Consider the following 13,925-nt stretch of genomic DNA (forward strand, 5'->3'; position numbering starts at 1 on the left):
CGCCCGCCCTGCGGCCGCCTCCCGCCCTGCCCGCCGCCGCGGGCACCCCGGGGAGAGGGGAGGCGGCTCCGAGGCTCCACGGGGGCGGCTCTCCTGCCCGGGGAGAGGGTGTCACCGGCCCTGCCGGGGACCCCGCCGCGGGCAGGCGGCTGTTTCTGTCCGAGGCGGGAGTGCTCGTGCTTTAAGCTGCCCTCGCCGCCCTGCGAGAGCCTGCAGGAAACCGAGGGAGGAGACCTGGGGCCTGCTAGCAATAGCCTCTTGCCGTGTACCAAAGTCCGAGATCGAAAAACGCCTACGTCTGCCGCTGATGCTGTCCTCTCCCTTCCCTGCCACGTACTATGCATGTGCTGAGAGAAACGAGGAGCTGGTTCATTCGACAAGGTTAACAGAGACGCTAACTAAAACTCAGAAACAACTTTTTTGCAGCCCCCTACTTCAAAAAGCTCCTGTGACCTCTGGTTAAATACCTGAAATACTACAGAAGAAAATTACCACTACTTCTGACACTCTCAGTAAAGTTGCCATCATTGCTTTATTGATTCCAAATCTGAGGGGAAAAAATAGTTGAATTTACCAGTGTTTTTACTCCCCCTACATTGCACACAGCAGGGAGTACTGATTTGAGGCAAGAGTTAAATGTTTCTGTGCAGGACCTTAGCTGTTGATTTGTACCTCTGTACTGCAAAGGCTTCTTTGAGATTAAGCACCAGTATGTGGTGGGAATATGGAGAACAACAAGCACTTGGTACATTAGAAAAAAGGTGTGCTGGGAAAAGAGAGAGGAGTGCTTCTACATAAACAAGAGGCATCCTGCTCTTCAGTTAAAAACCCATTGCACTCTGCAAGTGGTTAGAGCTGCAGTATTTGTGGCTAACTGGTTCCCAGTGGTGCAGTCGGCAGCCAGGAGGACAGGTTTTTAAGCAGAGCAACTAGTTCCCTCGAACTAAAGATTTCACTGGTAGAGGAAAAGTCCTGTGGGATCAGGCTGCACCTCTGCCTGAAGTTCCCGTTTCAGTCCTGACTCAGCAGAGATGACCAACAGGTCTAGCGTTTCTCTTTCCAAGAAGGATGGGTGGCAAGCAGCCCACGATCAAGATTTGGAGACAGAGGCTCGTATTCACAACTGTGATTTATATCTTCAGGCTGCGCAATACTAGCCTAGTAACAGCAGCTCTGCCAGGCACAGAGTGCAGCTGTGGCAGCATGTGGGTGGCATCCAACTGTGCTCCCGGTCAATATAAGGCAGAAAGACTGTTTCCACTGGGGTATCCCCCTCTCCACTCCCAGGGAGAGAGCTGGTGAACAGGGGAGGGAAACAGACCAGGCTGTAACAGACGAAGTAATTTAAGGCTGGAGATTAGCTCCTGGCTTCAGCCCTGTAGCAGATTCCGGGCCACAATCATCCGCATCACCTCATTGGTACCTGCAGCAGGATGAGGGTGCAAAAGAAAGACAGTTAGGAGATGGTCCAACCCTGCCCCCAATGAAGGCAAAGAGAATTCTTCCCTGAGCTGCAGTTGACAGCACAGAAAAGCTCTTCCCACCAACTGAGGTGTCAGTTAGGAGATGTTGGGTCAAAATACTACTGCCAAGTGCCAGCACGTTTCTTGGGAAAGGTTTCAGAGCGGTAGATGCTGGTGCTTCTTTTTATTTGGGCACTGAGAGGATGCAGGCACTGCATCAAGCAGAATTGGATATATACCAACATCGGAGTTCTCTGCTTTACTATTTAACACATATACAACACACAGAAGGGAAGACTGTAGACCCACTTGGTATTGGAAAGAGTATGTCCCTTATCAGGTACCCTGGTTGTAGGTAAGGGATTTCAAAGGAGGGAAAACAAAATGGTTAGGAGGCCGAACTGAGATTAGAAAAGGCCAGACGCTGTTAGAGACACGATGTCAAAGAGTGAAGATAGACTGTAATCACAGGAAAGGAATTGCTGCGGAGTGTCAGCAGGTGTCTGTAGCAGTAATGGGATGAAACTGGACAGAGGCACTGCTAACATGACAACTAGATATCCCGCCCCCTGCTATAAGACTCTTAAAATACACAGTAACTGCTCCAATACACCAAGAGCTCTTGGCCAGGGCATTACACACATGACATCCAGGGGCACCTCATTCTCAGAGCAAAATGGGATTCTGAAACCCAAGAGTCAGAGAGTCATGTGGGAAGGTGGGGGCCTCTGGAGGGTCTGTACTCTCCTGGCTTTGCTGCCAAGTCACTGGTAGTAAGAGTGTCTTTTACCTTCCAGGATCTGGTGGACTCTGATGTCTCGCACAAACTGCTGCACAGCATAATCCTTCAGGTAGCCGTAGCCCCCATGCATCTGTAGAGCCTGGTTACAGATCTAAGAAGATAACATCGCTGGTGAAGTGACTTGCGTAGTGTCGAGGACAAGTCAGTGACAGAAGCTCGGTAAGAACCCAAGAACCTGGGCTCATTTTCTGGTCACCTAATGTCATCTCTTAACAAAGTGTGGTGTGACAGCAAGGCACTCTCAGCTCCCATCAGTGCTGCTCTCAGTGCTATCACATTACCGAAGTGCTGTTTCACCTTAATGGTGCATTTATGTGAACACGATAGCGTAGAAATACCCAGGAAATGCTTTACTTAACTAAGGCAATTTTTGCTGCATTTCCATGGTGCTACTGATGCAAAAAGTAAAACGCCAGATCACCATCTAGCGGTCAGTCAGGCAGGGGATCTGTTCAGGGCTCTGGTTTCTACTGAAACGTGACACCATGCATCATAATCTGTCAACCTGGGACACAACACAGAATAAACAGCAAAAATGCAGAGTGCTGAGAAAATACAGTAGCTTCTAAATGACACTGATCTAGAAAGTGTCAAGGTGCAGATTTCCTTTCCCTTTCTTTTTCTCCCTTCTTGCTTTCTCTTTTCAGGGACTTTTTGTGATAACATATTTTTCAGTGGTCTAGGAAAGATCACTTGCTACCTAGGAATGATCAGCCTGCAACATGCGTATTATCCTTTGAAAATGAAAATGCTCTACTCCCTGTCCTGTCTCCCTGCTTGGTCCCCTAGAAAGTAGTGTAGAAAACACTAGAAGCCAGAACTGTGGAGAGGCTAATACTGCAGCCTCCACAGGGTGCAGAATTCTGTCTCATCAAATATCCCGGTCCAGAAATGAGGCTTCTGGCTCAATGAACATGCTTGGGTCTGGGTGCGTACAGTGTCAAACTTCTTTCTGACATCCTGGGCACCAAGAGGGGTCTCCAAGCTTCCAGTTATGATGCCAACTGAGCTTTGAGTAACCTACCGCAAAGCATTCATCAGTAGCAAACAGCTTGGCCATGGAGCACAGCACAGCGGCGTCCTCCCGTCCCTCCTGCAGCGCCCGCGCTGCATTGCGAACCATGAGCCGTGCTGCCACCAGGCGTGTCGCCATCTCCGCCAGCCTGAACTGCAGGTACTGCCAGCAGACAGCACGAGAGGAAAAATTAGGTCAGCATCTTTGGAGGAGCCTGGGTCCTGACCCACATCCCCACCACTTTCAGGCAGGTCTCAGGCCTGGCACGCTTTCTTACTCAGGAAAAACATGTTCCTGACTTCTCCAGGGAAGACTCTGTGAAGTGAGTGATGGGACCTCTGGCTGCTTGTTCAGCCAAGATCAAAAAGAGCACAGCTCTGGGAGTGCAGATCTGGTGGAGAGGTTACCTGATTGTTTGCTAGGGGTTCTCCAAACTGTTTGCGGACAGTGAGATGTTCCTGAGCGAGAAGAACAGAGGCATGAGCAGCTCCTAACGAACAAGAAGCTGGTGGGAGAAGCCAAGGGGACAGCATGAATGTGAAGCTAATGCAGACGGGCAACAAGATGATCCTGCCCTCCTCCCTTTGCCCTCAGCTGTCTGTCTTACCGATATTTATCCTGCCTCCATTCAGTCCCTTCATGGCAATGTTGAAGCCCTGCCCTTCAGCTCCCAGCCGGTTGCCAACAGGAACGACACAGTCCTCAAAGATCACAGCCCGAGTTGGCTGGGAATTCCAGCCCACCTGGGAAAAAACAGAACACCTTCCAGACTGCCTGAGGAGCAGCACACCTCCAGCTCCCAGCAGAGCACTGCCCAGCCTGCTCTCAGCCCCTCGGTCTCATTGCCAAGCTGCCGCAAAGCACCTGTGGTCTACGTGGTTTGGTCTCAGTGTGCCGAGTTGGAAACTGGAATGCATGTATTTGAGAAGAGGCACAGATCCAACAAACCTTGATGTTCCCAAGATTACAATCCTTCACGTACCAAAGGGATGGGGTATTGGACAAACTTCACCAAAGCTGGACTTGGCTTGGAAAAACCACACCAGGCTGGGACTCCAGTCCCATCCAAGAAGAGATCCCTAATGCTTTGCACAGACGAGCTCATCTCTGTCCTGCACTTTCCTCAAGCACACAGGAATTAAGAACCAAGCCTCTTACCTTCTTCTCTTTCTTGCCAAAGCTGAGCCCTGGCGTCCCCTTCTCCAGCACCAGGCAGGAGATGCCCTTGGGGCCTGGGCCTCCTGTGCGACACATGACCACGTATACGTCGGTGTCACCTCCCCCGCTGATGAAGGCCTGCAGAAGGGCACAAGAAGAAAGGGGTGGCTTTCGTATGCTACCCCTGAGGCTGCAGCAGCAGCTGGGGTACAAAGACGGAGGGGCAAAGACCCACGGGCAGGAGGTATTTAGGGACCCAACTGTACTAAGCTCTGGTGAACGCTCTGCAGAGCACGTCCTACCTTGGGAGAACACACAGAGATGAGGAGACAGTAGGAAATGGAAAGGACGGTGAGACCCAGGCCCCCTTGTGCATGCAGTGCCATCCAGCAGCTTTAGGAGGAGCAAAGAGGTACCTTGGAGCCATTCAGGACGTAGGTGTCCCCTTTCCTCTGAGCTGAGGTCAGCAGGGAAGCTGCATCACTTCCACTTCCTGTTGGAGAGGTAAGGAAGCAGCCAGTGAAGCAGCAGGTCCAGAGCCTGCAAACTCTCCCGGGGATCGTACCCAACAACACTCAAGTTTGAACCACAAGCATCTTGGCAATCATCACCTGCCCCTTCCCAACTTCCCGGTGATTGCCCAAATGAACATGAAGAGAGACTTTCCACCTCCAGCTCCATGCAATGTTCACGTCCAGTTAAACCATGTTAGGAGCGAGGGAAGGGAGAAGATTTCTTGGTTGAGGATGCTCACCTGGCTCAGTCAGGCAGTAAGAAGCAAATTTTTCCATGCTACAGAGCGATGGGCAGAACCTGTGCCTCTGTTCCTCGTTGCCAAAGGTGTCGATCATCCAAACACACATGCTGGAGCAGGAGAGAAGGAGCAGCATTACAGTACGTGAACACAGCCCTGGGAGGAAGGCGAGTCATACGAGAACATCGCTGGCTGAACAGAAGAACAAAGCTCCGTGGAGTTCAGTCAAAAGCACCGAGGCTTGAAAGCATATTGCTCCACCTCTGCTGCAGGTAATGTGAAGTAGCCCCAGAGGCAGCCCTCCTTCCACCTGCCCCCACACACACTGAAAGGGAACAAAATTACGTGCCGCAGAGGCCGGGAGGAAGGAGATCACCTTCCATTCACCACAGATTCACTGCCTTGTAGAACAGCAGGTTCCTATTTAACAGCCTCAGCATTCCCCTCAGCGCTAAGCTCTACTCTCTCTCTGGAAAACTGCACCTGGAAGAAGGAGGCATCGTCACTCCATCTTTCTGTGCAAAGTGAGCCTGTCACTGAACATGTCTGTACAAGCAGGATAGAGCCCTGGTATCAGCTGGTGCCTCTGGGCTCTGTCACAGCGCAACCAAAGCACAAAGGCTTTTTCCAGGCAGGTTACTATCTATAGACAGCTTAAGTGGAAGAGCAGGGAACAAAATCCAGAACTTAATCCCATCTTGCATGCCACAAAGCTAAAATTACTTCTTGGTGGCATCTCAATTTTTGTAGCCTATTTGTTTACTGCTGTCAAGAGATCCTCACAGGGACGTGTCTACTTGGGGTCCCAACTTCAACTAATAAGCAGCACCAAGAGAGCTGTCTCCAGCTGGATTTAGAGCCCACAGAACAACTGTGGGTTTTGGCCAGGCTGACACCATCTGCCACTCGGCAGACACACTCACTTGTGGATGCTCATATAAGCAGTGGTGCTGGTACATCCTGTTGATAAAGCTTCGAATATTACGGAAGTATCAAGTCGTGACAATCCAGAGCCACCGACGTCTGGTTTCACATAGATCCCACCAAATCCTAGCTGGGCTGCCTTCCGCATTGTTTCCACAGGGAATATTTCCTATTAGGACAGGCAGAGACATCGCAAGTGAATATTCATGATCAATTCAATCTTGAAATTCAATCTCTTCTTTCTGGTACACCTGGCCTACCAAGTCCAGTCCCAAACTCCTGCAGAGTTTAAGTTAATCGGGTGGGTTAAAGAAGAGGCAGCTATCTAGACAGATACATACCATCTTCAGGAGTAAATTTGGGTTTTCAGATGATTGAACAGCCTGGCTAGGAAAGCTTCAAGGAATTTCTGATGGCTTCCCACCCCAGTTATGGCAGCAGCTTCAAAGAAAATCTCTACAGGTGGCATTACAGCACTGAGGAGCTACTGCAGGAACACCTCTGATGAGACCCAAGGATAACAACATCCTAAGGGAGGAAAAACCGAGCAGTACAACCCTTCTGAGGCTGTCATACCTTTTCATCCCACTCAGCCATGTGAGGAGCCATCTCCTTGGTAGCAAAATCAAGGGCAACTTTTTGGAATTCCTTCTGCTCCTCAGTCAGGCCGGCAGATGCTGGAAAAGCAGGAAGAGATCAGAATACGTGTCTGTCACGGGAAAGCAAGCACTACCACCTCTTCTACGCCCAAACAATTTCAAAGTGTCCCTTAACTCACACAAACAGTTCAGGGTCTCTGCTGCAGAGACCATTTTTCTGTTCCTTGGGGCCATCAAGAACTGTGCTGATGGAGGGCAGCGGGCTTTGGGAGGGGGCTTTCTTGGGACAAAACCCGAGGTCCCAGCTACCTCTGTCTACTCAACACTAACTACGTTGCTAGACCGGGACAGGGGCAGCACAGTTCACAGCAGCTGTCACTCCATCTCACTAGGTCTGCACTACAGAAATACAAGGACACGGTCCTGGGATTTCAAAGAAGTGTCACTAGGAAGCAAGCAATGAATAAAGCAGCCCTTTGGAAACAGCAGCTGAAGTTTTAGTTGCACCCTGCATTTGGAAACTCCTGCTTCATTTGCACATAGATCCAACATAGTTTTGTTAGCTCCTCTCGTGAAATTCCTAGGGATGCTGCTGTTTCAATCCTACACGTGGTTACATTTAAACATGGAAGCAATTCATCTGGGAAGCGTTTGGGAATCCTGTAGAGGAGTCCGGCTCAGACACAGCTGTTATTCCGGTAACCAGAGACCAAGCCCAGCCATCAGAAGATGACTTCAGTCACAGGATAACCCAGACTTACAAATGGGTACAGCCAGCCTAGCCTGCCTCCCCGGTGAAGCTTTCGCAGCGTTTTACCGAGTCTTTTTAAGATACTCTTTGATTCACAGCCAAGCTTGAACAGCCGCGAAGATCTAGCAAAGGTACAGGGAAGGGGAAGGAGCTTCTCCTCGCAGGCGGGCACAGTCCCGCTCGCCATGCGACTGCAGGGCGTCGGGCCGGCCGGGGCCCGCGCCGCCCTGCGCGCAGCTGCTGCAGGAGCGGGGACATCTCATCGCCCTCCTGGCGCGGCCGGGAGGCCCCAGGTCACCGACCTGCTTCCGAGCTTCACCCGAGACCGCCTCCCTCCCTCAGGCAGCGATTGCGGGGGCCGCGGGGGGGGGATCCCTGCGGCCGGCTCGGCCCCGACTCGTCCCACGGGCAGGCGGGGGCCGGGGCTCCCCCGCCCCGCTTCGCCTGGCGGCCGGCCGCCGCGGAGCCTTACGGTCAATGCAGGAGGCGATCCCCCGCCGCCCCGCCGCCGCCGGGCGCCGCAGCAGCAGCAGCAGCCGGGCCGCGACGCGGGGGGGTCCTCGCCAAGCCATGGCGGGGCCGGCCGGGAGCCGTCGTCCGCGGGCGGCACCCCGTGTGCCGGTCGGCGGGGCAGGCTGGGAGCTGTAGTCCTGCCCTCGGCGCCTCCCGCTCGCGCGGTGGCTGCGGGGAAGGAGGCAAGCCTACAGGCCATGCCTTATTTTTTGCATAACGGTCACCCACTTCCGACTCCAGTCGGGCGGGGGGCGGCGTGCTTCCTCCTCCTGCGCCGAGGCTTGGGCAAGGCGAGAGCATCCTTCTCCCCAGTCCGAGGCGAGGGGGCTGCTGCGGCCAGAGCCGGTGAGGGGGAGCCTGGGGTGGGTGGGAGGGAGGGGAGAAGCTTGGCATAGAAGGTGGAAAAGTTGATGCCACCCGCTCTGGCAGAAGGAGGCCAGCTCAGAGCCAAATAACTTCTAACGGGCTGCTGGCAGGAGGGGGCAGGGGTTGGACCAGCCAGCTTGCTCCCGGCCCCGAAGGGACTTTGCATGCATAATCTCCGTGAGCAACAAGCTGAGCCAGACGCCCCTGGTGTGAAGCTGTTCTCCCATTTCCAAAAGCACAGCTCCTCTTGCACGGCAGAGAGGGGCCAGGCATAGGCCGAGCACCTTCGGGACTTTTCTCCAACAGCTGCGCCACTGTGGAGAAAAGCAGCCCTTCTGCTAATGTCCATCAGAGCACTGCTGTGGAGGGCCTGCCGGCCTCCAACGTGCCAAGGGTGTGGTCCTCAACCAGTGCCAGCATTTGCACTGATAGAGGAAATGGCTGAGCTCAAGGAAGGAAATTTATTTACTCTCCACTTACTGTACAGCTTTTACTGTTCTCTGTCTCAGATATCTCTACTTTTTTCAGTTTGCCTGAATAAGCAGTAATTATTCTTCTCTCAGTCAGCAGGTGCTTCTCAGTGAAGAGAAGATAATTCAAAGAGACCAGAGATGCCTTGGCCGAGCAGAAAGAGAGACAAAGGAGCAGTAGCAGGTCTGTGCTGACATCCTAACTAATTTAGCATCTCTCACTTGAGGTTCCAAGCTATAGTGAAACTACAGACAGTCATCTTAACAGTCTGTCTTTCAAAGCCACATGTCTGATAGACAACATTTCCTCTGTAAAAACAGGCTGAGCATCCGTGTGTGACCGAGACAAGTCTGCTAGATATAAGATAGGGACAATGACGTATTTGCAGCACAAGGTGCTTAAGAAATGTAATTCATAACCATTTATGAAGAGTTTTCAGATCCTATGCGTTAGAGATGGTCAGTCAAAGTATACCTAGTGTAGTGGCAGGAAGCTGATGTGGTACCATCTGCAAAAAAAACCCAAAAAGCAAAAACCTTGCACTTGAGGCAACACTATGTGGTGTTTCAGGTGTAAGATGAAAAAGTTACAGAGTTGGCTCATCTGTGCCACTCATCTGCTTAATCAACTCCAGCAAATAACCACCTTCTTAGCCTTTAATCACTTCTTATTAATTGTTTTTTGCTGTTTGGGTCCTGGACAAACAGGGATATAGACCCCCTCTGAACAGGTAGCACAGTGGAGGCTTAATCTAAGGTTTCCAGCTACTGCAGTAATTGAAATAGCTCGCTTTGCTGCTGAATTTTCCTGTTATTCACCAGACTCACCTAAATCAATCTTTTTATGATAAACTATGACTGTTAAACTATGTTTGTGCATACCACATAAAAAAAAAAAATCCTTATTTCAGATGCAAACTAGAAATACTCAGAAACACTGGTGCGTAATGCTAGTACCTTACACATAGCAGCTGGGGTGCACCAAACTCCTGCTGCAGTCAAATACCAGTATGTGAAACTAGCTTGGATGACTAAAAATGTTTCAGCACCAGTCCTTATCAGAAACAAAACATGTTTTACCTGAATGGTCTTTTTTTGTTGCTTCTTTTAAGATAAAAAGGAGCCTGATGCTAAAATTGCCAAGACAGAGGAGGAGACCCCAGATAAGGAGGAAGAGGAGAAGTCCACAAAAGCACCAGCTGGGAGTTCCAAGTCGGGATGGAAGAACTGGAAGAAGACAAAAGAATCTGACTCCGGTGGGGAGGAAAGCAAGATAACGTATTGTCACTGGCTTCTGAAATCAGAACCAGAGAGCAGGCTCGAGAAGGGAGTGGATGTGAAAGTAAGCACCGACACCCATCCTTACTCAGCAAAGTATAAGAAGCAGTTTCACTACTATCCAGAGCATTAGTGCCTGAATGCTGAGTTACAGGATCAGACAATTCAGATTGTTTGCAATATTAACACTATCATGTCTTTACTTCTCAAAACCCATTTGTCTTCGTGGAAATAGAAAGACATAATATTGTTCTTTTCCAAGGTGACAACCTTGGGGTTTGATACTTGTAATAAAAGAGGAAATCAGGTCCTCAGGATGCTTAGCTGTTGATAGCAGGGGCAGCATCTATTTGAGACTCTGCCTTTACACTGCTGCAGTGTTCCTCCTTTGTGATGGCTTTTATTTAGCCCCTGTGGGAACCAAGAAAATTGTGTCAGGTTCATACTATAATTGAAGGAGCCACTAGGAACAAATGCTTAGGCACAATGTAGACAATGACACAATAAAGATCAGACTACCTCCTGAACTTAACCTGTATTTTCATTCCTTTTGGCAGTTCAGCATTGATGACTTGAAAGCTCAGCCCAATCAGACAACCTTTTGGGATGGAGTAAGAAACTACCAGGTAAGGGGCACATGTCAAAGAGGGAGTCACTGAAATAGCACTAGAAAAAAGGTGGCTCTCCCCACAGAAAACTTGTTCCCTTTGCCTGAAGGATTTCCTTTTGAGACACTCTGCCTATTTTTACAGGTACATTTTGTCAGGAGTCAAAACTCCTGCGTAATTGCCTCTAGGTCAAAGGTAGATTCAGGCTGGCTAATATTCTGTCAAATCACCGTTTTTCTTTAGCTTGGTCTTTAGCTTAGACCAGCCTTTATTTCTCTTGACACCTTTTAGCAAGTCTGTACTTACCCAAATACTATGCCTTGTCGGTGTACAGCTTTCTGTTCCAGGCCTCTGCAAAGGAAATCCACGTGTGCTTCCCCTACTGTATATGATCCCCCTACTATATATGCTTTCCCCCTATATATGATCTACTCTGCTGCTTGTTGCTGACAGCTAACTTAAGTCTTCTGCCATCTCTGAATGAGGGTGGCTGAGCTGTTGAATTCCCACATACTTTCTAACCAACAGGATCTTGCTATTTCACCTTGTTTTTACTTCATTTCATTGCAGCACAAAACACCTGTACGACAACTGTAGGAAACCTTATCTGAGTAGCTCTGAAGCACATATACCTCTCTTGTTGTTAGTTCTTGTTCCTAGCTGCTTACAGTGAAACCCTGAGAGCTTGATACAAAGAGCTCAAAGTCTCTCGTTTACACCTGGCAGGCAAGGAATTTCCTGAGAGCCATGAAACTTGGGCAGCAGGCCTTCTTCTACCACAGTAACTGTAAAGAGCCTGGCATTGTTGGCATTGTCAAGGTGAGTGCCTCTTTCTCTTCTACATTTCAGCAGGGGGCGGGAAGTAATAATCGATGGGTTAACAAACAGCTCATTAGGCGGACTTCTGGCTCAGCACCAGAGGAGTGCAAAAGTTGTCCAACCAGAGCAGTGACTAAGCCTAGGACATCTAGGCTCAGCAGTACATATCACAGCAGGGCTGACTCGGGCATCTTTCCTCAGAGAAATGGAACCAAACTGCTGTTTTCCTGCTGACATTTCAGAGCACTTCCAGCCAAGTCAAGTGTTGTTCCACACTCTGATTAAAATCCGATTCACTAAGTTCTAGTCAGCTGACCCTGCAAGGCAGTAGTATAAAACCTAGGGCACAGAAAAGCTTTTTCTTCAAGAGAACTCATCACAAAGACTATCATCATCTACCCAGTTTTCCTCTGTTGCCTGTGGTCCTTCCACATTGCTCTCCCAAGAGATGATGATGCTTCTTTGACAGCCATACTGTTCTGCAGTGCTTCGACCCAAGAAATGTAAAAGAAGGAAATATATCTCACCATTAGAATGGAGTTCAGGGAAAGCAAGGCTGATTTTTGCACCAGGATTATTCCTTATGTCTAGTCACAGCTTGCTCAAGGGCATTTCATACCCTTTGCCGACAATAATGGGAACTTGTCTTACATTCTTCTCCCCTTCTGCTTCAGATCGTAAAGGAGGCATACCCTGATCACACACAGTTTGATCAGAAGGATCCTCATTATGATTCCTCCAGCAGAAAAGAGAACCCCAAATGGTCCATGGTAACGTAGTAAACTAAATACAGCCGTTTCAAGCTCTGTGTGCAAGCTGAGTGAAGTTAGAAGCCTCTTATCATCATGTTGCATACCTTCTTAAGCCTCTGTCCTGGCCTAGCTACCTTTTTCTCTCTCAAGAGAAAATCCGATCCTGATTGTTTTCTCTGCCTTTTCCCCTCTCTCTTCCAGAAGGCTGCCAAAATGTATCTCCCTAAATTTTCAAACCTTACTTGGATGCAGAGCTGACCTCCATGCATGGCAGAATTCTGGGTTAGGGAAGAGAAGGAACATCTTTAAGTACCACGCTCAGCCTACAGCAAGCAAAGCTGTAGTTCTGAGGCACACTAAATGAGAGGGAAGTGAGGTTCACAGGCTGGCTACATCCCACATCTTAATTTTGTATTGTCTGTGACAAGATTAATGTATGTTGCTAGTGCAGTGCTAAGATTCATGTAAACAGATTACCTGCCAGAAGTATCTGAAAGTTATTTTAGCCTTGAGCAAGGAAAAGCTTCCATACCATTATAAGATAGTATGCATCAGTCATTTGCTTCAGTTTAAAATCTTTATCCCCCCAAAGATGTTATGTGACATCTGGAGGCTATATCCTTCTCCGACCATGCTCCTTTGCTGCCCATCATTTCCCAGGTGGATGTCCAGTTTGTGCGGATGACAAAACGTTTCATCCCCCTTTCTGAAATCAAGGCTCACCACCTGGCACATAAAGCAGATGGAGGCCCCCTAAAGAACATGATGCTCTTCACAAGACAACGTCTTTCCATCCAACCACTGACACAAGGTAAGAACCTTCTTCTCTGGACTCCTGTTGCCATTCCCTCTGAGAGGCAGCCCTCACTCAGAGAAGTTCCACTGATGGCTTTTTCTTCCTTACCTTTTCAATGCAGAGGAATTTGATTTTGTCTTGAGCCTGGAAGAGGAAAAGCCACATTAAGAAACTGACAGCAGCACAGCTTCTACCCAGCCCGCTGATGCCTCCTCCTAAACCAGCGTAATACTGAAGTTTACTTGCTCAATCACAGCAACAAGAACATGCCCGCACATGATTCGCAGCTACATGTCCCTTATTCTGACACACTGTTATTTTTGCTTATTTTTAAATAAAGCCTTTTAGAATCAGTTGCAGCTACTCAATTTTTAATAGTGGAAAAATCTGCAATTTACCTCTCGAAGGACGAAACACGTACATCCTCCTTGAGGATGTTTACTACAGGATCCAGTGCAGCTCCATGTACTGCAGAGGAACATTGTTCTGCAGAAAGGTATCACTAAGCTTCTGTCTAGAACAAGAAAATTTAGATGCATGTACACATCCAGCCTGATTGCAGCAAAGCAGATCACAGTTAACTTCCTGCAGGTACAAAACTTCCCATGTTATTTTAGGACTGACATCAGGGGAATAGAAGAAAACAAAGCTAGCTTGCTGATTTTTAAGCTACATGAGTCCTCCACCAGCACAGCTTCTAAGCAGTAACATAGCTTAAAGAAAGACCAAGAATTTATAAAGATAACAAAGGACAAACTCCTCGAGCATGTGTGGAGGGCTGCACAGTATGACACTGAAGAAAAATGTCTTGATACCATAAAAAAACCCGAACAAAACCAGACCCGAGGCCAGGCAAT

At 49.1% G+C, this 13,925-nt stretch overlaps 2 protein-coding genes across 6 annotated transcripts; one reads left to right on the plus strand and one right to left on the minus strand.

Moving 5' to 3' along the window:
• Positions 1 to 513: 513 nt before the first annotated feature.
• ACAD8 (acyl-CoA dehydrogenase family member 8) lies at positions 514 to 8,131 on the minus strand. Of its 2 annotated transcripts, none has more exons than XM_075521073.1 (11): positions 7,939 to 8,131; positions 6,693 to 6,793; positions 6,116 to 6,285; positions 5,193 to 5,302; positions 4,855 to 4,931; positions 4,439 to 4,576; positions 3,888 to 4,023; positions 3,688 to 3,785; positions 3,290 to 3,442; positions 2,254 to 2,356; positions 514 to 1,423 (listed from the first exon to the last, which is right to left on the minus strand). In XM_075521073.1, exons 1-11 carry the CDS (start codon positions 8,036 to 8,038, stop codon positions 1,371 to 1,373), a joined length of 1,239 nt encoding a protein of 412 aa, XP_075377188.1. In that variant the 5' UTR covers positions 8,039 to 8,131; the 3' UTR covers positions 514 to 1,370. The 2 variants fall into 2 exon arrangements, with proteins under 2 accessions (XP_075377188.1, XP_075377187.1); XM_075521072.1 differs by lacking the exon at positions 7,939 to 8,131 and adding an exon at positions 7,533 to 7,668.
• On the plus strand, positions 2,287 to 13,421 carry THYN1 (thymocyte nuclear protein 1). Of its 4 annotated transcripts, none has more exons than XM_075521080.1 (8): positions 2,287 to 2,424; positions 8,909 to 8,999; positions 9,928 to 10,157; positions 10,651 to 10,719; positions 11,428 to 11,520; positions 12,195 to 12,290; positions 12,933 to 13,083; positions 13,190 to 13,421. In XM_075521080.1, exons 2-8 carry the CDS (start codon positions 8,957 to 8,959, stop codon positions 13,234 to 13,236), a joined length of 729 nt encoding a protein of 242 aa, XP_075377195.1. In that variant the 5' UTR covers positions 2,287 to 2,424; positions 8,909 to 8,956; the 3' UTR covers positions 13,237 to 13,421. The 4 variants fall into 4 exon arrangements, with proteins under 4 accessions (XP_075377195.1, XP_075377196.1, XP_075377192.1 ...); XM_075521081.1 differs by lacking the exon at positions 2,287 to 2,424 and adding an exon at positions 7,791 to 7,808; XM_075521077.1 differs by lacking the exon at positions 2,287 to 2,424 and adding an exon at positions 8,176 to 8,324.
• Positions 13,422 to 13,925: the final 504 nt, after the last annotated feature.

The sequence above is a fragment of the Mycteria americana genome, chromosome 19 (assembly GCF_035582795.1).
Source record: "Mycteria americana isolate JAX WOST 10 ecotype Jacksonville Zoo and Gardens chromosome 19, USCA_MyAme_1.0, whole genome shotgun sequence".
Taxonomy (NCBI): Eukaryota; Metazoa; Chordata; class Aves; order Ciconiiformes; family Ciconiidae; genus Mycteria; species Mycteria americana.

Excerpts from the sequence above, each read along its gene's own strand:
- THYN1 (XM_075521080.1), top strand. The coding sequence starts at position 8,957 with ATGCCTTGGCCGAGCAGAAAGAGAGACAAAGGAGCAGTAGCAG. Across the intron at positions 9,000-9,927 it reads AGACAAAGGAGCAGTAGCAG|ATAAAAAGGAGCCTGATGCT; the intron begins GTCTGTGCTGAC and ends GCTTCTTTTAAG. Across the intron at positions 12,291-12,932 it reads AGAACCCCAAATGGTCCATG|GTGGATGTCCAGTTTGTGCG; the intron begins GTAACGTAGTAA and ends ATCATTTCCCAG.
- ACAD8 (XM_075521072.1), bottom strand. The coding sequence starts at position 7,653 with ATGGCGAGCGGGACTGTGCCCGCCTGCGAGGAGAAGCTCCTTCCCCTT. Across the intron at positions 6,286-6,692 it reads TGGCTGAGTGGGATGAAAAG|GAAATATTCCCTGTGGAAAC; the intron begins GTATGACAGCCT and ends CTGTCCTAATAG. Across the intron at positions 5,303-6,115 it reads GCTTATATGAGCATCCACAA|CATGTGTGTTTGGATGATCG; the intron begins GTGAGTGTGTCT and ends CTCCTGCTCCAG.